The sequence below is a fragment of the Schistocerca serialis genome, chromosome 4 (assembly GCF_023864345.2).
Source record: "Schistocerca serialis cubense isolate TAMUIC-IGC-003099 chromosome 4, iqSchSeri2.2, whole genome shotgun sequence".
Classification (NCBI taxonomy): Eukaryota; Metazoa; Arthropoda; class Insecta; order Orthoptera; family Acrididae; genus Schistocerca; species Schistocerca serialis.
In genome coordinates, this window is record NC_064641.1 from 709,286,820 (window position 1) to 709,308,919 (window position 22,100).

The following is a 22,100-nucleotide window of genomic DNA, read 5'->3' on the forward strand; positions in this document are numbered from 1 at the left end:
AGTAGAGTTCTGTTGTGTTTTCAGACGAAAGCTGGTTCTACCCAGTTGCCAGTAATGGTCGTGTTTTTAAAAGAGGGCCAGTTGAAGGCCTGCAACCAAGCTGCCTGCCTGCTAGACTTACTGGACCTGCACCTGAAGTTATGGTCTGAGGTGCGATTTCGTATATCAGCAGGAGCACTCTCGTGGTTATCCCACGCACCCTGACTGTAAATCTGTACGTCAATCTGGTGATTCGCGAACAGCATTCCAGTAGGTGTTTTCCAACAGGACAACGCTCGCCCACATACCGTCGTTGTAACACAGCATACTGTACAGAGAGTCGACATGTTGCCATGGCGTGCTCGATCATCAGATCTGTCTCCAATCGAGCACATATGGGGCATCATTGGATGACAGCTCCAGCGTCATCCACAGACAGCAAGAGCCGTCCCTGTATTGACCAACCAAGTGCAACAGGCACGGAACTCCATCCCACAAACTGACATCCGGTACAACACAATGCAGACACGTTTGCATGCTTGCATTCAACGCTCTGGCAGTTATAACGGTTATTAATGTATCGGACTTTTACATTTGCGGTGGCTTATCTCGCGCTTACATTAACTGTTGATCTAGCTCTGTTAATCACTTAAAAGTGTTACCCAGACAGATGAGTTCCCGAAATCTCATTACTCCACATTAATTGTTTTTTGGTTTTGCGATTTTTTTTTTCCGTTAGTGTATAGCAGCCCGAAGAACGACGTCGAATATCTTGAAAACCTACCTACAAAAATCAAGAACCGGCTTTCAGAGCACTGTTAAAAAATATTATTCTGTCCTTGCTATTCGCGCTTTTGTAGAGACCCTGAAGACAGAATTACAGGTCGCAAGAAGCATGAAAACAACAATCCTTGGTGAGTTTCATCCATCAATGCAATGTGTGCAATCAGAAGTATCCCCTTCTGTGCAGTCGCTATTCGAGGAACTTACAGGGTATTTGATTATTTTAGATGCAAACGAAAGGGCCGAATAGAGGACAATGAACCAAGCAAATAAATCCAGTAAGCACAGGTCTGGAAACTAATGGAAATCTGTAAATTTGTGGTAAGTTCCTATGGGACCAAACTGCTGATTTCATCAGTCCCTAAGCATACGCACTGCTTAATCTAACTTAAACTAACTTACGCTAAGGGCAACACACACACGCATGTCCGAGGGAGGACTCGAACCTCCGACGCAGGGAGCCGCGCGAAACGTGGCAAGGCGCCCCTGGCCGCGCGGGGTTTTCCCCAATACGACTAATGCACAAGTGCAGTCATGCTAATGTCACAACATTGTTAATGTAATTTTAAATATATAGGGGCATCGATGAGGAGTCATGCTGAAGCCTTTCTTCACATGGACGGCGGGCAAGTGGAACACTTATTGTACAGTGTTTGTCTTCAAGCGGATAACTGCACTTTGGATGCTCTGGGTGTTCGTGTACTCAGTAGTATACGACCTGCTGGGGAAACCATTGGTTTCAGGGCCTGTGTTTATTAGGATAACTTGCTTTAGTCAAACACAGGCGTAGATGTATAGGTATTTGCTTCAGCCGCGCGATGCTTAAAAATATTTAACGGAAGACCTCCTGATGTCCATTACACATACGTAATTTTTATGAATCCAGCGTCCATTTCTAACTGCTCCTCTCTCGATTTGTAGGTCACGTATCTAACGACTCGTATGGCTTAAGTAAGTGGACATTATCTGGACGAAGTGTATTGCCATTTCCACTGCCAAACTTCGCTATCTCGTCGAGGTAGTTGCAGTGATTGTTCAGACTTTCCCAACACGATTGACAGCAGCTATATTTTCCGGTATCCATACACAGTGAAGAATCGATTTAATTCATTATGTTTCAACAAATGACCCAGTGAATTCTATCAGTTTCCTCTGTCGAAGTTCTCAGATGTGCTCGCTACCTAGACTCCTGCCTGAACGTTGTGCTTCGGAACTGAATAGCCAGCTATGCTGTAAACCCGAAAAATATTACTTCAAAAATAGTTAACAATTTAAAAATTTTGCACCATTATATTTTTGTGGAACTTTAAAACTTGAAGTTTCCAAAATACCGTCGTAATTTTAATAGCAATGCCTCACTAACTATCAGAAAAATCAAGTCTTACGTGACTTCTTTGCATGCCTTTGAACATGCTCTACCTTCATGCTATGGTCGTTTCGGTCCTTAAGAGAAAAACATTATGGCAGCAACGAAAGTGTATCACAGTCCGAGACACCAGTTTCTGAAGTGTGTCCAGAAAAGGACGTCGCCTTTTTCTTCAGATATTCCATGTTAACTCCGTTGAACACGCGCCGACTTATGTAACAGATTACCTATTCCGAAAGCCATCGATTTGTTTCTACGTGGCAAATTGGTAGGATCCTGTGAAAGAGAAAAAGCGATTATATTTCTATGATGATGTCACGAAGAACAGTAGAGATTTCTTGTAGGAAAGACTTAACCGTCCGAAGAGAATTCTTGAAGTGTAGCGCACCTGCTAAAGAAACATTCCCAAAATTGAACTGTATAGAGGGTGGTACCAATGCACGTCACACAAGTCCTTCAAAAGACTACGCACAGCTGATGAAACACCTGTTAAGTCGACACTGTGTGTGTTATATGCCGCTTGAGGGTGGTACAAGCTTTCGGCGGTACAGGAACAGAAGGATCATTTTTGTATATGTCTGCTCACATGTAGGAAACGGTGGAGTCACTAAGAGAACTGCTAATCTGGAAACAAGAAACACCGTAGTCCGAAAGACAAGTTGTATTTCATATTAAGGTTACGAAAACAGGCTGACTGCTATTTTATTAGCTTCTTGAGAGTATTAGTGTAGATGAAAACAAATCATCAGTATCTTTAAAATTTCAAAATATATTAAAGATTATATTCGCCTCGTAACTGAGAGGTCAACGCGTCAAACCGCCACATGGAGAACCCTAGTTCGTTTTCCAGAACTTCCACGGTTTATTCTTTGATAGGAGCATTGGAACGGGGTGAACTCAGCGTCATGAGGCCAACCGAGGAGCTAATTGAATGAGAAATAGCGGTTACAAGTTCTGTAATGTTGGCAACGTCCAAGACAGCAGAATGCTGACGCCGTAATCCCCATACCGCATCCAAATGACGCCATATGGCAGAGTATGACTCGGCAGGCGGTCGACAGGGATGATACGTTGGGCTGAATCACAGATTTACTCCATTTTACTTTTTGTATTCCAAGTGAAACAGATTAGTGCAGCGGCTGGGGTGAACATTTGGCAGCTAACCGACAAGGGGACCGCGCCTATTCGTCATCAAGGATTATGTCCACATTTATAGTATACTCAGGATTTGAGCACAAATGAAAGTCACAAAACTGAAGGCTCCAGATGGCCAAGCGAGTAGAAAAAGATAGCATTTTGGGCGCTGGTCGAGCGACTTATGAGTTGTTTACATTAGCGTAGTTTTCAGGCACCGGTTGGTGCAGTGGAAAGAGTAATGATAATTAGATGGTCGTGGGATCGACTCCCTATGCGGGAACTTTATTCTTTTTTATTTTCAAATTTTGTATTACTTAACACTACAAATAAACTGTATCAATATATTGTCTTTGTTAATATTTTCATAAAAGGCGTGAAAAAGAAAGAGGCAAAGAGTAATGTGATATTGCAAATAAATGTCCAGGAAACTCCTGTAAAGGCATACACGAGAACTTCGTGTATAAAATTAAGTACTTTTTGTTATGTTACAGCTGATGATATACATTGTGCTCGTGTAATATTGATCATAAAAACAGAGGAAACAGTAATTTTATCGGCATCTTGCACATGCTATAAACGCCAAGTGCAAGTACACAGATGTTTTAAAGTTTCTGTAGAGAAATAAACTTGATTAATATTCGTAAAAGGTTGTTCTCTCTCATTGCACAGTTCGACAGCAAACTACGCATAACGCATCATTTCTCCAAATATTGGTGAGGATAGGTGGTGTACAATGGAATGTATTTTGATAGAGTCTTATCGGGGTGTGATTTATTCTCTGTATGAGATAAGAGCAGTTTTGTAGCTTTTTGATCAAATTCCTTATCGGACGATAAAAAAGACATGGCGGGGTTGCACTAGCGTTTGGGGAGAATACCTTTAACACTGCCCGATGCCAAACCTTCTTCATCTTGAAAAATATCCCCGCATAATAGTGGATTTGTTTGTCCTCCCTTCGAGTCAAGTAAGAGAAGAATTTTGTTCTCCTGCACGTCGCGCTGCATCACATCAGTCAAAACATTTTTGTACAAGGTTGTCCTTAGTTTCACGTGGTTTGATAAAGTAATGACGAAATTCCTATATTTTTTCATGTGATTATGGTTTTTTTTTATTATTAAGCTCGTGGCCCAAAGGAACAACTACTCTCTTGTAGGCATAGGGAGACTGTTGGCAATAATTTTCCAGGAAGGTTTATAAAGAAAACTGCGCTGTATACGAGTGGATTACTTTGCTCGTATGCTGTCGTTTCACGACAACTATTTTTGCCTCTCGATCGTCCAAGATTTTGTTGTAAGTCGATTGGTGCTGGCAACCAGGAAAGAGAACATACGAATGTAAATATTTAATTATACGTGACGTTAAAAAAAGTGGTTCAAATGGCTCTGTGCACTATGGGACTTAACCTCTGAGGTCATCAATCCCCTAGAAGTTAGAACTAATTAAACCTAACTAACCTAAGGACACCACACACATCCATGCCCGAGGCAGGATTCGAACCTGCGACCGTAGCGGTTGCGCGGTTCCAGACTGTAACACCTGGAACGGCTCGGCTACTCCGGCCGGCGTGACGTTAAAAAGAGTATTTTGATTGACACGGACGAATGAGAATTCTCGATTTATCTGTTTGCTCGGACACTTTAATTACAATCCCTTCTTGAAAATTTGTTTGCAGAGTCCTCGTGGACGCTATAAGCACTATCGTTTCTTGGGAATTTATTAGCAATCCCAAATTTTCCTGCGCCTTTCCTCTTCAAGCCAATTATGAAAATATTAATAAATACAGTATACTGAGCATTATTTCGGTTCATTTGCAGTGTTAGTAAAGTAAAAATTGAAAATAAAAAAAGTTTCCGAATGGGGACTCGACTCAACGAACATCTGGTTACTGTTCTGTGCTCTATCCACACCAGCTACTAATACGTTAAGTGGCTCGCCACATCCGACCCGTACCAAAAACGTTACTTTTTATAAACGCCTGGCCACTTCTGTCACATTCACTTCCAGCCCTGCACATACACCATAACTTTGTCCGCCCCCGGTAGCTGAGTGATGCCGGCACGGTAGCTCAGCGCGTTCGGTCATCGCCCTCTGTAATAAAAAAACTGAGCAAAGGAATCAACGATCAACTTGAATGGATGTCTTGTGACGGATGTCCGCCCAGACCAAACGCAACGAAAAATGCCGAACAAAATGGAAAAAAAAGGAAAAGGAAAAGTGGTCAGCGCGACAGACTGTCAATCCTAAGGGCCCGGGTTCGATTCCCAGGTTGGGTCGGAGATTTTCTCCGCTCAGGGGCTGGGTGTTGTGTTGTCCTAATCGTCATCATTTCATCCCCATCGACGCGCAAGTCGCCGAAGGGGCATCAAATCGAAAGCCTTGCACCTGGCGAACATTTACCATAAATCTGCAAGAAATCGGTGATGACAAGATAAAAATAATCTTAGTAGCTTAGTGTTGAAAATATTTATGAGACTCAATATCTCAGTGTAAAACGCAAAGAAGACGTAGTAACTTGATGAAGAAAATGCTTCCAGTGTTGATCTTTGTGTGGTTGCCTGTCGACTTCTAAAAAAATGGTTCAAATGGCTCTGAGCACTATAGGACTTAACATCTGAGGCCATCAGTCCCCTAGAACTTAGAACTACTTAAACCTAACTAACCTAAGGACATCACACACATCCATGCCCGAGGCAGGATTCGAACCTGCGATCGTAGCGGTCGCGCGGTTCCAGACTGAAGCGCCTAGAACCGCTCGGCCACACCGGCCGGCTGTCGACTTCTCCCTTCCCCTCTGCCTATGCTTCACTGCATCATTATGGAGCACTGTACAAGGCGCGAGAGAGAAATTTTGAAGAAATCTGCCATTTCGTATTTTATAAGAACATAAAAATATTCAACATACGGAAAATACTAATGTCATGTAACTGTATCACAAATTATAATAACGAAGAGGTTTTTCTAACAGCTGGAATATTTGAATACTGAAGAAAGTTTGTAATTAGTATCTTTATAATTTTAATTTCGTTAAAACTGGATCTAAAAAAAAAAGAAACAGTATCATTTCAGTGCTACGGAAGTGGTGCAAATGAAATAAACGTAAAAAACGTTAGGAAATAAAAGAGCAGTAAGGAGAAATGAATGCGGAGCGTAAGTTATAACCAGCTAGAAAGGAAAAAAGAACATGAAGCAAGAGAAAAGAACAGTACTGTGATTATATTGTCAGCTATGACAACGGCGACAGTAATTCACCTAGAGCCCTAGACTGATAACTCATAATGACGCTCGCCGTATCAGGCATATTTGCTACCTTTAGCGACACACTTACGTCAAAACTCTTTCGATTTTCTACGTCTTTCGCCAACGAAGTATAGCCGGTCGTGCGCAACCCGTGGTTACAACAATAATATGGACTGAATAGACACGGATCATTGAATACGTAATGCGCGCTCGCTAAGGCTTACCGGATTTTCTGCAGTTTAAAGGGAACTGTCTTTATAATTAAAAAAAAAAAAGATGAAATGTGAACAGATATGAAGATCTCAGAACATATATTTTATTTTGTAATGATTGCTGAAACAACACAGCTATGTTTATCGTTATTACGAGGACTTTTTTATCACTTTGCGGATCACTGCACGTATTGTTAATGGGAGTTACTTTATGGCTTACGTTTCGATTTTATCGTCGTGAATATTGTGCGACTCGTCCCCCCATCCTCTATCTCATCATGGACAGTGCAGAATATGCTTTTAAATCGCTCATTTGTCGAAACACATGACGCGTGGGATTAATATAAGTGTAATTTTTAAATTGCTGTGAAACATCAGGTGTAACATGTTCAGACATTGCGTGATGGCGTAACAGGAATGTCGATCGGCATCGTAATTGCCTGGTAACTGTAGTTTGCATTTCTCGGCCATGCTGGTAGTTAATTTTCGTATGAACACTGTCGCGACGCGTGGGTAGTGGTGGGGAGGCAGCCATCGCGTGTCGCGCATGCGCTCTGCACCGGCCAGTGCCTGCAGCGCCGCCGCCGGTCTTCGCTGAACTGACCGTCAGTGCCAAGATGGTGGCTAGTCCGGTGGGGTGTGGTGTTTCCTTGGTAGACGATTCTGCCTAAAGAAATTAAATATATTATTAATTTTGTATCTTAGTAACGCATTAGGTTTTATAAGTGTTTTTCAATCAGTGGTGGCCTTTAATTGGTGAAATGAAAGTGTGCTAAAGATATTTTTTTGGAGTGCTGGAATGGTGAATTGATTTTTTCCCCCGAAGTTGAAGTGACGGAGGCACACCCCTAAAGTTGTCAACTAGGAGGACAGTAGCCGTTTAACCATGGCAGTCCGGATGGAAAACTCAGCGCCGAGGAAATTAAATTACAAAATGATGGTATGTCTTGTCTTGTTCTTACTTCATTTGTTGTATCTCATCATGATAGTAGAAAAGTGCTCTTTTTGAACTTACGGCTTAGGCACGTGACCACACCCATGGAAGTGACGCTGTTTGTCGTACACGAAGATCGCGCATTTGAACTTCTGACAAACGTTGCAGTAATCTGCAGTGGCCAGAAGGTGTTTTATTATGACGGTTTCAAAAACTATGAACACAGCGTATTGATTTTTCGTGAGTGGTGGAAGCGGGCAAGCCGCTTACTACTGTACTGTGCGCCAGCTGCCACGCGCTACTCACTTGTTACCTGCGGTTACGGAAGCCGTAAGCGGTAGGTCATATGCCGGTGTCCTCGTGGTCCCAGCTTTGGGGGCGGTAGTTCGATGTTTGTGATCTGTTCGATCAAACATACATGTTTGTGGGTGCTGTAGCTACTGGATCTATGTTAGTGTACAAGGACCGACCGCAGAGGTATTACAGTGGCTCAATTCAGCCGTAACCACTTAAACGACCTCTGTCAACTGGACTCGCAATCCTTCATTGAAAATTGTATTGCCATTCATTACGTAAACGATAGCCCAAGACATAGGTACCACATTTTTGTACATAGACGGGGAGTTTATTTCCTGGTTGAGAAGTTTGTTGTGTATGTAATTACGCATAGGGTGAGACTGTCGCTAAAAATGTAAGTGGTATGTGTTCCATGTAGTACGGCATATAACAGTAAAAAGCTACTTGTGACATATAAAGTTTTGCAACTAAAAGATGTCACTTAATAACCTGCAATACATAATTTTCAGTTTTATCGGTAGAGATTTTAACATTCGTAGATCATTTGTGCAACTATCTGCTGAAGTAGTCCAGTAGAAATTATTTTACGTTTAGCCTGATTAGCCCATGTTTGTTTGATATGCTAGAAATAATGGTTAGCGCCGTTACCTTGGTGGCATTAAGGGAATGCGGAAAAAGTTACCACGTACTACAAACATGGCATTGGTGTGTGGTAAAGAAGCCTGTGGAAATCAGTTCAGCTGATTTATAGATAGTACGTTATCTTCAGTGCACACGTCAATGCTGCCGCAGAGTCAACTCGTTTGACTGGGCCACATTTGCTCGTAGTGAAGATGATGTACTGTTACAAAAAGTTGAAGCCAGAGAGATTTATAGCATCAAGTTGCTCTTTTCTTTTAAGATTCTAGTAGTTTTCAATCTTCTGCGTGTGACTGCATGTATTAACTAGTAGATCTCTCAGAAGCGGCGATATTGCTACGGTCAGTTTGAATATATACGTAGAGCTGAGAACTCTAGGGAAATTCGTTCTTAAAAGTTTGTGAGAACAATATCGCTGTAACTACGAAGGCGAAATTGCCTCTCCGTACATGGCCACACATCAAGATTGTCTCGGTCCATTGGCTGCGCCGCCGTGATTGCCTCGAAGCCGGTTGGAAAATCATCCTTACTGGCGCCCGAATAGCCCAGAATGCATGCTGCGACCTTGCTAGGTATGCTATCGAGGTCAACCAGTTACAGTAGCTGTTTGCTCTAGCGGCACCAACCTGGCAGCTATCTTGTGTGACCTATTTTCGAGTCCTGTTCGAACTTGTAAGAAAAGTAACCTGACTGAAGAGTTTGGGGATCCATCCGGAAACGTCTGCCTTCGTATGCATTTAACAGATACGCGCAGTTTCGTCGGTTTGTATTCAAATTGTGGCCGAAAATAACGCGCGGTAAATACAACCTTCATGTAAGACCCCTAACTGCTGAATGTTCGGTGTCCAGCGTGAGTCGTTCACCGATTAGTTGACATTAGATGAGGGGGGAAAGAGGGGGGGGAGGGGTGTTAGTCATGCCTTGAAGTAATCATTGAGCTATTGCGCGCCTACGTCCATCTGAAAAGTACGCCCTCAGAGACTGCACTTGGGGATGAAAGGCAATTAACTTGAATGTAAATAGCGTTCACTTCTGATCTAAGGGTACCACTAACTACTTTCTGGGAAAACTGTAAGACGTAAGGAATACAGTTGTCGAATATTATACTGTGTGCTGCCGCAACACTTGTTCCTAAGATTTTCTGTCCTTATTTTTATATTTTTATCTTAACTAGGAGCAGAGAGTAATTGAGACAGTCGATAAGCCTTGGTGGTTTAACATTAAAGCAGCTGCACAGACAAGAACCATCTACTTGATAATACGTGATGATTGTGTGTGTATCCGTGGGACAAACAGATAACGGCTGGCACGGACGTTGGCCTTATGCGGCTGATGCACCGTATTCGTTAGCTCCATGGAGAAAGGGATGTTTACGCAGATTGCTTATAACTACTTGCTTCTTTTTTTTTTTTTTTTTTTTCAGTAAACGTTGCGTGCTCACCGTACCGGAATTGGGGAGAGAGAACAGTGAAAGACAGCTTGCCTACTAGACAAGACCATTTTATTCGCACAGTGGCGACAAATTGACACAGCTGAGATTTTGTCAGAATATTCAGGGCTTTTCGTTACACGGAATCCCAAGTTAATCCATATTCTGGTAGTGGCAGTGTTGAGGGGTAATTGTTTGAACTGATAGTTATTTCATCGTTAATTTGAAGGGAAGCAAACAGAAATGACTGTCTGCCGAGCTGGTTGATCAGCAATAACTGATCGTTCCGTAAATCTATCTTATTATCTTCAAAAGTTAAATGAGAGTAAGAAAAAACTGACGTACTTCCTTTTTATCTACATATTTCTATATTTCAGTGCCCTGCAACGGCAATTAATTATTGGAATTTTTTGATGTGCACAAAGTTCAATAGCAAACTTGTCTCGTATACCCGTTTATAACACGGAAACGCAACTACTAGCAGTAATGATATACCTTTCTCGGAGTGAATTTTCCGTTCTACGCTACGGAAACAAAAGATTGTAATAAAGCTGCTATAAAGATTTTTAACATTGTGCGGTGATGCTTGATGTAAACTACTGTTAAAAATGGTAAAGATGGTCGTAAGCGTTGGACAGTTGCAGAACTTGGCATTTTATAGTATCTGAATTCGGAGACCTTTTGAACTAGGCAGCGAAGGCTAAGAACAGGATACGGACATGGTGGTTAGAGAGCAGAGAGAGAGAGAGAGAGAGAGAGAGAGAGAGAGAGAGAGAGAGAGAGAGAGAGAGAGAGAGAGAGAGAGAGACAGTTGGTGCAGAACACACAGTATGGCATATACTTCACTTTCAGGAAGTAGCTGACTGTAAGCAGTGTTATCAGAGGGTCTTGTGGGTTGCCATATTGAGCTAATTATTTGAGACCTATGAAACAGAATCAAGCGGAATGTATTTGCCCTCTCGCACGTAATTCCTATGCCTAATTTGAGCTTATCATCGGTGCGCCGACTTAGGGCCGTGATCAACCGGACACGTATAAACTACGACGGCATCTATTTAGAAACGTATTTCGGAGTTGAAATTGTTACAAAGCCTTGCTAATATCTGTGAAACCCATGAACGGTTTTTACTGACTCTTTTCTTCGCTATTCCTCCCAAGAGGTCTAATTGTTCAGTTTCTAATCCAAAACTCCAACTACAAAAGTACTACGCAAGACGTATAGCTGCAGAGAAGTCAGTTTTACAGTTGTATTCCACTCGGTTTACAACTGCACTTTAGTTTAAACTTTGGTCGTAACTCGGCAGATACAGATTCTCTTCCCATCTCAAGATTGTAGCCTCATTGTGACAGCAAGCCTCCTTCAGTGCAAAACTGAGCTTGTATGAAAAGTCCGTAACAGGTGGTGGTCCACTAGGTATGATTTAAATTATCGGGTTTCGTACGAAAAAGAGTAACTTCAGAATAAGGTGTAAGAGGTATTTTCGAAGATGGTAGCAGGTAAACCGACCGCCGGCTTTGCTTGCTGTGTTTTAGTAGTTGCAGCGTTGGGGAGTAATTAGTGGCTGACAGATGCTGAACTTCAAGCCGCCGTGTTGCCAGCTCGCTGGTGCGTAATGTCTGGTTTGTGCGGCACAGTAAATCTGCGTTATCTGTGAAAAGATAAACAACATTAACTGTGGGCTACCACTCCTGGCTGTGCGGACGTGGGAGTTGCTTGAAGCTCTTGCTCTTCCTTCGCTGTCATCGTAATCGTCCACCGTCAGATACTTGCTTGCAGTGTTTCAGATGGCGGTGATGCAATAAGCAATCTTGAGCTCTGTGTGCGCTCAAGTGTGTGTGTCGACAGCGTCGTAGCTGTTTATTCCGACTTCCACGTTCTGTGTACCAGCCAGGTCTTATCAGGCGCTGTTGCGCTCGGCCAATTATGGCCGCGACCAGGCCTGCTAGCTGTATAAAGGAACTATAATATTTCCCGGATAAATGAAAGAATGTGCGAACACCCGATTACAGTGAAATAAAATGAAATAAAAGTAGGACCTCGTTCTCCATTAGTAGTTTGATCTACGCCAGATAACTTCTTAGCGCAAGCCTTTTGAGTATCCACCCTTTCGCTCGCAGACGTGTAAGTGAACCGTACCGTCTAATCAGTGAGAGAATGTGAAGCATCCATCTGGGAAATTGCTGCTCGCGTGGGACAAAGTGTTTCGGCAGTGCAACGGTGTGTGCAGAATGGTTCACGGAAGGCCTCAGAACACGACGAGATGGGTCAGGTCGCACCACCCGGACCACCCCCATGAGAAGATCGAACCTCATCCGAATGATATTGCAGGAGATATCTGCGCTTTGGAACCAGGTGAATGCAGCATGTGTAGCTACACAGCCGGCCGGTGTGGCCGAGCGGTTCTACGCGCTACAGTATGGAACCGCGCGACCGCTACGGTCGCAGGTTCGAATCCTGCCTCGGGCATGGATGTGTGTGATGTCCTTAGGTTAGTTAGGTTTAAGTAGTTCTTAGGGGACTGATGACCTCAGATGTTGAGTCCCATAGTGCTCAGAGCCATTTGAACAGTGAAACATTACATCTTGCTTAGGACTATACGGTGAGAGTAACTTGCATACATGTAATGCGAATTAGCACTTTAAGCCTGATGTCGTTTAAAGCCGTCTTCACAGATCCAACCGAAAGTAGGTTATTCAAAAGTCTTACTTCCACTGCTTTCGTTTGCTGGTCTAGTTTGTCTGAAGACCCGTCTTTCAGATGCAGCACATCTTGATACTTCAAAGAAGTTAATAAATTGGTCGTGCCACCTTCAATGAAAAGAGTAAAAAAGCCCTTCTTCGTTTTGTGTGTCTGTAGTTTACGGTTGCTATGACAATAGGCGTTGGATTACATACGATACCAGCAAAAATATACTCTGTGTGGTTTTACTTCCGAGTGTAAAATGCAGACGTATTTTAATTTAAAGCGATGTGACTGGAAATGCCACAAATGCACGTGTACTCAAATGGTTCATCGAACTGAGCTTAAAGCGATAGTTCGCGTTGCCGGTCTTGGAGCTACACCATCTCGTTTATGCAGTGGACAATTTATATGCAATTCCGCAGGGCTAGAACAGGAAATTATTTGAATAGGAAATGCGTCCTGCTATTATCGATAGTGAAATTGCTTTGTGTGTGCTCTGCTGCGGTGTACTGGACAAAGTTCAGTTCAGCAGCCGTGTTAACACACCACAACAAAGAAATTACGAGGCTGTTAATCGCGGAATTTCTCTTTCGTAGTACGTCCTATCACGATACCGTTAAATTTAATGTTGTGTAAAAGAATACCATCACCAAAGCGATGGCTGGAACTCATTCGGCGAATTGTACTTCCATATATCACCCAGCACTATGTCATGTTTAATACGTATTTCAGCAATGAAGAAATCCGGACATACATTAAAGTTCCTCTTATTACGACGTTCGAGTAAATTTTGTGTAGAATGGTCTGCCACGAATTCTCTCCTATGTCAGCCTTTTTATGTCAAAGTACCTCTTGCAGCCTACACCCTCAGTTACTTGCTGGATATATTCCAATCCCTGTCTTACTCTACAGCTTTTACCCTCTACAGCTCCCTCTTGTACCATTGAAGTTATTCCCTGGCCTCTTAACGGATGTACTATCATTCTGCCCCTTCTTTTCAGTGTTTTCCATATAAGACAGGTTACCAGTCGAAATTATCTAACGAAATAGCAGCATGTAAAGGCGACGACGATGGAAATGCTGTATCGAGCGAAGCATTAAATCAGCGGAAATCCATATCTTGCGTTGACTGGAAACAAAAGAAAATTAACTGTCTGTGTGTTAAAAACAGATTTTGATATCAGTGTGACTCGTGCCAGGCTGCATGGATTCACGTGAAACACAACTCTTACTTTGCTTACACGAGATACTGAAAGCCACGGATAAAAGTCGCCAGATGCAGTCCTCGATTTCTGAAAACCATTTGATTCCGTTAAACAATACGCTCATTATCAAAAGTATGATCGTATGGGGCATAAAGCGAAATTTGTAACTCGGTTAAAGATTTTTTGGTAGGAAGGACTCAACTAGTTAACTTTGATGCTTACTGTTCCATGTTGTTTATTAATGGCCTTGCGGACAATATTAATAGTAGCCTCAGACTTCTAACAGACGATGCAGTTACGTGTAATAAAGTACTGTCTTAAAGAAGTTACGCGAATATTTGCTCATATCTTAACAATATTTCCAAGCATTGCAAAGATGGACAACTTACTTTAAATGTCCAGAAATGTAAAATAGTGCAGTCACTTAGAATCCTGTGACTATCAGTTCGAATCGGTCAACTTATACAAATACTTGCGTGTAACACTTTGTAGGGATATGAAACGAAACCATCACATAGGCTCAGTCGTAGTTAAAACAGGTGGAAAACTGCGGTTCATTTCTAGAATGATAGTGGAATAAAACGAATCTACGAGGGAGACTACACACAAAACATTCGTGGAACCCATCCTAGAATATAGCTTAAGTGTGTGGGACCAGTTCCAAGCACAACTTAGGGGGGATGTTGAACGTATGCAGAGAAGTGCAGCACGGGTGATCAGAGGTTTGGTCGGCCAATGATAGAGAGCCACGAACATGCTGAGAGAACTGAGCTGACAAATGCTTGAATTAGACGCATACTATCCCGAGGACACATACTTTGAAAATTTCAAGAACCAAGTTTAAGTGATGAACCGAGGAATAATTTATTACAAACCCTTATGTATCGCTCCCAAAGCGATCACAAAGATTTGACTAATTACAGGACGCACAGAGGTATTTAAGCAATCATTCTTTCCGCAATCTATACGTGAAAGGAATGAAAGAAAGCTCTAGTAACTGCTGCTGTGGGACGTACCCTCTTCTATATACTGTAGTGGTTCACAGAGTATAGACATAGGCGTAACTGCGAATTAATGTATCTCTTGAAGCTTTTTGGCACAGAGGAAAAATACATTTATTATTGCAGTAAAAAACTATAATTGTTGCTTGTATAAGATTCGAGACATGTAGATTAAACTGAATGATGGCATAAACGAACTTAAGGAATCTAGCAGAAAAAGAATGCTTTAGTGGGCGTCCGCTAATTTTCGAATATGGCTGTGACAGTAGTAGTGTGTATTACGTTGTCAGATTTTTCCCCTCGCCCTGTAGCGTGTCGCGATGGGCGGGGCGGCACCGCCAGATGTACTGGGGAAGCGACAGGCCGAAAGCACGCGCCGCTGGCTGAGCAGTGGCAGTGGTGGGTGTGGCGTGACGTCAGGGCGCGGCCGCTGCCGCCGGAAGAGCAAAAAGCTGCGGGGGGGGGGGACCTGTGGCTCGCGCGCTGTCCTGGCACCGCTCCAGGATCCACACTCCACAGCGCGCTGTCTGCTGCCGCTGCCCGACGGTCGCGAATCGCAGATACCTGCAGTTTCTACCCTCTCGCAATGATCCTGTCCTCTTGCCCAGTCGTAGACCCCACACTCCTGCCCTTAATATAGCCCTTAGGCACTTTGACATGGGTGGTCATCAGTACTCGAACAAATCAGTCCAGCTACCCACGCTAGTACTGTGTATTACTACTACTTTACCCCCATCCCCAAGCGTATTAGGTCTACAGCCTTGCTTCCGCCGTTCTGCAATAGACGTCAGAGGCGACAAGTGGTAGCGCTGGTGGTCGTGTCATACAGTAAGCTTAGACTTTTATGAACTTAACTCCATCAAGATATTACTCTATTTTTTACTGCATTATGAAGTTATTCTCGTTTGAATTTGTCAAACTTAAGAGTCCAGTTTCGTCATTTGCGGGAAGTTTTAATTTTCTACTTTAACATGAAGAAATCTGCGGCTGAGACTCATAAAATGCTGGATAAGAACTATGTTGTGGCACCTGTTAGTGGAAGATCTAGCAGAGAATGGTTTAACGCTTCAAAAACGATGATTTTGACGTCGAAGACAGGCATGGCGGTGGAAGAAAGGTTTTCGAAGCCACTGAAATCGATGGAAACAATCCCAAGAGATCGTTATCGGACTCAATTAATGCGTCTGAGCCGACCACTGAAAGACAAATGGCCACAATACAGCGATGGACATGAAAATGTGATTCTGCGGCATGACGAGGCTTGTTCGCTCCTCCTCCCCCCCCCCCCCCCTCCTCCTCCTCCTTTACGTAAAATCCGTCGAAATATAATTGGAAACGTTCAAAAGGGAAGCCCTACCCCACCAGCCGTATTCTCGAGACATTGCTCCCTCCGACTACCACCTTTTCTGATCAGCGGCTCACGACCTGGCGGGCCACCCCCTCTGGTCGCATTAACAATTGCAAACTGGGATCGATTCCTCGAAAGACGCCATCCGCAGCTCGCGGTCGCGTTCTCGCTTCCCGAGCACGGGGTCCCGGGTTCGATTCCCGGCTGGGTCAGGGATTTTCACCTGCCTCGAGATGATTGGGTTTTTGTGTGGTCATCACCATTTCATCATCATTCATGAAAGTGGCAAAATGGACTGAGCAAAGGTTGGGAATTTGTGCGGGCGCTGATAACCGCGCAGTTGGGGCCTCACAAACCAATCATCATCATCATCATCATCATCATCATCATCATCAAAAGTTCATCCGCCGCGGGTCTAGTACGCTGTCAGAAAAATGGGAGAAAGTAGTGGCCAGCGGTGGCCAGTACTTTGAATCGTGTCTTTTTTGAAAGTTTTTCACAATACAGCCACGAACTTAGTGGAAAATGGCGTAATTAAATTTGTAGACCTAATACTACCATTAACAATTGGATGTCTCCGTTCCTATCCTGTTTTACTCAGGTTGTGCAATAATTTTTTTTCCCTCATTGCGTTTCATTTTCACCTCATTAGCTACTTTATCTACCCATCTGATCACCAATATTCTTCGGTAGCCATAAATTTCGAAACATCTCTCTTAATCTGAGCTATTTATCACCCTCATTTCACTTCCATTGCAAGACTGCACTCCACCTTCAAACAAGATTCTGTAACTCTTAAATTAATGTTAGGTGCTACCAAGTGTATCTTTTTTTTCCATAACCACTTTTCTTGCTACTGCGTCTGCATTTTGTATCCTCTTCACTTCGGCTGTCGTCAGTTATTTTGCTGTCCAGATAACAAAACTGTTACTGTTAGCGTTTCATTTCCTAATCTGATGTAATCAGCATCACGTGATTTAATTCGACTACATTCCAGTAGCTAAGAGGAACCCCTAGTTATTATTATAGGCTACTGATCATTTTACTTCTGTTGGTGTTGGATATGGACACTAAGGATGTAAAATTTTTAGAGGCACAGCAAGTTACCAGGGTGCCGATTAGTTTGGCGGTTTTTGAAAAAAAATATAGAGAAAACAAAATCTGAAGTACTCTGTTATAATTAATACGAATATTATTCTGTACAATACAGAGTTCTGGTTGGGAAGACATAGATTACGAGAACATCGGCGAGTGATTCACAGATTCAGCAACTTAGCGAGACGGCTATAGTGTACGAAGTGTATTCGATAGAGAAGGCGATCGAAGTACTCGTTATCATGCACACCGAACCACTGAAATGTGTTGATCTTTTGAATTGCGTTGATCTACATACAGGACAAAATTCGTGTGACTATGCTGATGTTTCATCTATATCGAAGTGGAGACACGTGGTCAAGAAAAAGTGGATGAAAAACAAACAGGAAAAGTAAAGTATATTTCATATAATTCGTATTTTGTGCTTTCGGGTTTTTCTCTACTCCAAAGAGCAGTATTTCTGACATACATCCCAGACAAAAAATAATTTCCAGAATGAGATTTTCACTCTGCAGCGGAGTGTGCGCAGAAATGAAACTTCCTGGCAGATTAAAACTGTGTGCCGGACCGAGACTCGAACTCGGGACCTTTGCCTTTCGCGGGCAAGTGCTCTACCATCTGAGCTACCCAAGCACGACTGTGAGGACGGGGCGTGAGTCGTGCTTGGGTAGCTCAGATGGTAGAGCACTTGCCCGCGAAAGGCAAAGGTCCCGAGTTCGAGTCTCGGTCCGGCACACAGTTTTAATCTGCCAGGAAGTTTCAAAAAATAATTCGTGTGTTCGGTGGTCATAGTTGCATAAGATACTCAAAAGTTTTGCAGCTACTAGCAAGAGTATGACTACTGTGGTGGTATATTAATATGCGTTCTGGAAAATAAGAATTCCTATCTCAGAAGTGAATTCCTATCTCAGAAGTCAATTATTTCAAGATGTACACCGGTTTTTCTGGCAACTGCTCAAGAAAAAAGGCGTGCACTCCACCCATGACTCGCGTAGTTTTTCGACTGCAGACTTCTTTCTCAATACTTTATTGACCACAGAAAATAGCTACATGCCACCTACCTCTGTAGCGAGGATAAAAGTGCCTGTCTTTTTGTGTGTGTGTGGTATTAAATTCAAGGGAAGCAGAAAATGAAAGAATAAGAAATACTAAACAAATAAGAAACAACGTTACCGTGAAATGAAGACACCAATAACCAAAATAAAGGGAGTCCGTTTGAAAGTGCATGTTTGAAACCGAAATATGCTGGTGGAAGATTCTCAATACTGTGTTTCTTCGTGTGGTGTGCTGTCCAACTGTTTCAACTGGTCCCACACATGCCCAGTTGGGTTTATGTCAGCAGATACGGATTGTCATTCATGCCTTCTGGAGCAGAGGATTCACGAGCCGGACACGGTGTCGTCATGCATTATCATCTTGGAAGACGGACCCATCGTCGAAATGTTTACTGATAAATCGAATTCCCGGTAATTTGTCGCAATAACTTCTCGTCTGAGAACAGACATCGTGCAAATCATACACCCATAAGGGCGCTGATGACCACGCTGTTGAGTACCTTTTAAATCCATCGTATCGAAATGTTGACTGTAGGGCTGAGCGATTCGTTGGCGTATCCTGTACGTGCGTGCGATAATATGTAGGTAGCAGTCATTAGTTGCCGTTGCTGAATGCAGACGACTCCTGTGAGGAATGTCTTCATTGTTGTGGGTGTCGTGCCGTGCGTCCATACCGCGCGGTTGCTGCTCGCAAGACGCGGTCTCCGCCCTCTCGAGCACCGTTTGCCAACGCCCCAGCGGCAGCAGCGCGGCATACTTCAAAGTGCTCACAGTGGGGGCGCCGCAAGAGATGCAGCAGTCATACCGCTGGAGCCGACGGAGCCAATCAGGAAGCAGCCCCACGTGATGAAGTCGCGGCCCGGAAGGGGAGTCGTCTGGTGGGCCTCCTGGAGTACTGAGCAAGTCTCTTCTCAGTCACGACGCTGTTATTGTGAACTTTGGCTACGGACCTGGACACGAGTGATTACACTGAGTTATGTTTCACGTTGTTTTCAGAATAAACCTTCTAAGTTGTAATTAATTCCAACTTTCCATATGGTAGTTTGCACCTGGGACACAACAGTGTGTCTCAAGATAAGCGTTGAATGTTCAAATTTAATCGCCAGGCAACTTCCCGTGCTGACAACTCTTCTTTCTATAAAATGACAATGGCTGCTTGGTAGAGCTTGAGTAACCCTTAGAGCCATGTATTAGACTGAAGTCTACGCAAACCAAACTATCCCGTTGACGATTACAGCCAAAAAACAGCGCTAATAACGCAGCCATTTTCTGTGACCAAAAGAGTACGATAACAAGGCTTCCGATCAAAGAAACACAAACTATGCAAGTCACGAGGACACTGCAAGACATTTTTCGAACAGTAGACAGAACCGAAAACTGGCGTGTCCTTGGAGTCGAGAACTTGTTTTCACAGGAATTTTTTAATGTGGCGTAAAAGTACTGTAATGATCTTGCCCTCCAGTACCTCAGATTGTAGTCATTTACATAGCATCCCGAACGTGACACAATTATAGTCACTAAGCAGGGAACAACGCATAGTTAAAAAAAAAAAATGATGCGAACGCTTTGCAGAGCCTGTATCGGCACAGGCCAGCAACGTTACCGGGGTTTCTTTGAATATACCATAGTCTCTTAAAAGGCACTACGTTGCGAAGACTTCACGCCACGTCGAAGCACAGTGGTCTGGACGATCGCAAAATGCAGGAAATCTTCAGTATACGTCGTCGCCGTGGTGTGATACTCGTATCTGAGTTTCCATTTTTCTCCTTTATATCCTTTATTGCATCACAGTTCTAGTGTGGGAGATGCCTTTTATGGCTGCACAGGCCATACCTGGTATTCAACCTGCAACCACGTAAATTACACTTAACAGAGGGCGGAGGGAGTGGCTGGGCCTGACCAACTTCTCATATCTGACGTTTCTCATTCCTCCAGTTTTCGGCGTTCTTGCTCAAAATGTAACACAGCGGCTGAGGTAGTTGTGCGCCAGCGAATACGATCTTCTGATGTGGCTCACAAATTGCTCAGGTCAATATTTAAAGTCTTCAGGGAACTGATCCTTTTACAGCACTAAAGGAGCACCATGGTGGCATCTACCTGTGCTCACTTCACTATACGAAGTTTGTCGACAAGTGTGTGATTCCTCATCCTCAGGAGATGCCCGTTCCATTGGAGTTGCTGACCAATGACGGTGGCTTCTATACTGTTAATCTTCGCCCTCTCAAGAAAAATTGTTCTTGATATGAAGTCATCTTATTTGATATTCTTGATGTAGCTTAGCTGGCCGGCCGGAGTGGCTGAGCGGTTAAAGGCGCTACAGTCTGGAACTGCACGACCGCTACGGTCGCAGGTTCGAATCCTGCCTCGGGCATGGATGTGTGTGATGTCCTTAGGTTAGTTATTTTTACGTAGTTCTAAGTTCTAGGGGACTTGTGACCACAGCAGTTGAGTCCCACAGTGCTCAGAGCCATTTTTTGTAGCTTAGCTTCTGTTGCTGGAAGCGTTCTATTTTGTTAAAATTACAACGATATATCGTCCAGGTTTCGGAACCATGGACCAAGGTAGAAACAACTGCTTGATACATCGTCATTTTTGTGGATAGTGTCAGATCTTTATTCAGGAATACCTGATGTGACACTTCCAAAAGTAACATGAGCAACACATTTTATGTCCCCCACGACCTTTACCGATTAGCAATTAGTTGTTGATGTAGTTCCTGCATGGTCAGAAGGGTGCAGGGAAAAGATACTAAAATCTGGAAAGGCTCCTAGAGCTGGCTCTGCGAATACCTTTGTTTTTCAGATGTTTATATTCAGACCAAACCATTCATATGCCCTAATGGACCAATTTACAGACAGTTACAGATCGCTCTGTGGCGGTATGGACTGGAGAAACTTCGTCTTCTGCATACTTCAATTACGAGGGTGAGACTTGTGAACCGTTTACTATTGAGTCTGGTCTGAATAGTCCTCTGTCAAATATAGATGACAGTTCTACGCTTGCTTTGTTTACAGACGATGTTTCGTGAAGCATGGCTGCGAGGTACAAGGCAAACAATATTGATGCGAGAACAGATTCTAGATGGAGCCCATTAGTAATAGGGAATTCATCAGATGCTTCACCCTGGTAAAGACTTGCCCAGACTTGTCATCGTGGAGAGCTTGAATCAGTCCAGTGAAGTGATCAAGGCAGCCGGAACATTTTAAGGTCTTCCACAAAGCTCCTCTGGGCACCGCGTCAAAGGCCTTTTCTAGCTCATAGAACATTATGTTGTCCCCCGCACATGTTCTGCAGTTGTCACGCACAGATCGTACCAAAAGTACCTCTGGAGGAGCGAGATCAGCGCTGAGAATCTGGAAGTACAGTCTCTGAAGGAGTCCGGAGACGATACAACGGAATTATACCACACATTTTACTATCTACAGAGAGTAAGTTTATGCCGTGGTGATTACCATAGACAATTTTGATGTCTCAATTAAAAATTTTGACAGTTGTGGAGTTAATGTTAGTACCTTACGGGTTTCCCACGTCAGAAGAAAGAGGGAGAAGAATCTGGTTTTTAGAGGCAAGCCATAACTTTGAATGATCTTCGGGGGAGATGTTGGAACGTTAGGGGGTGCCTTTCTCGGTTTCACGCTCCCTACAGCGGTGGTACTTCAATGCAAGGCTGTGCTGAATGTTATAAGACATGTCTGAGGAA

The 22,100-nt window shown here is 43.4% G+C and overlaps 1 protein-coding gene across 1 annotated transcript in view; it reads left to right on the forward strand.

Annotated features, from left to right (window-relative positions):
* Positions 1 to 7,332: 7,332 nt before the first annotated feature.
* The window catches only part of LOC126474711 (protein alan shepard), a 429,882-nt gene continuing 415,114 nt past the window's right edge, over positions 7,333 to 22,100 (forward strand). Inside the window, exon 1 of the mRNA XM_050102188.1 lies at positions 7,333 to 7,654. Within this exon, the coding sequence (XP_049958145.1) occupies positions 7,601 to 7,654 (54 nt within the window). The 5' untranslated portion in view covers positions 7,333 to 7,600. The remainder of the gene's footprint in view (positions 7,655 to 22,100) is intronic.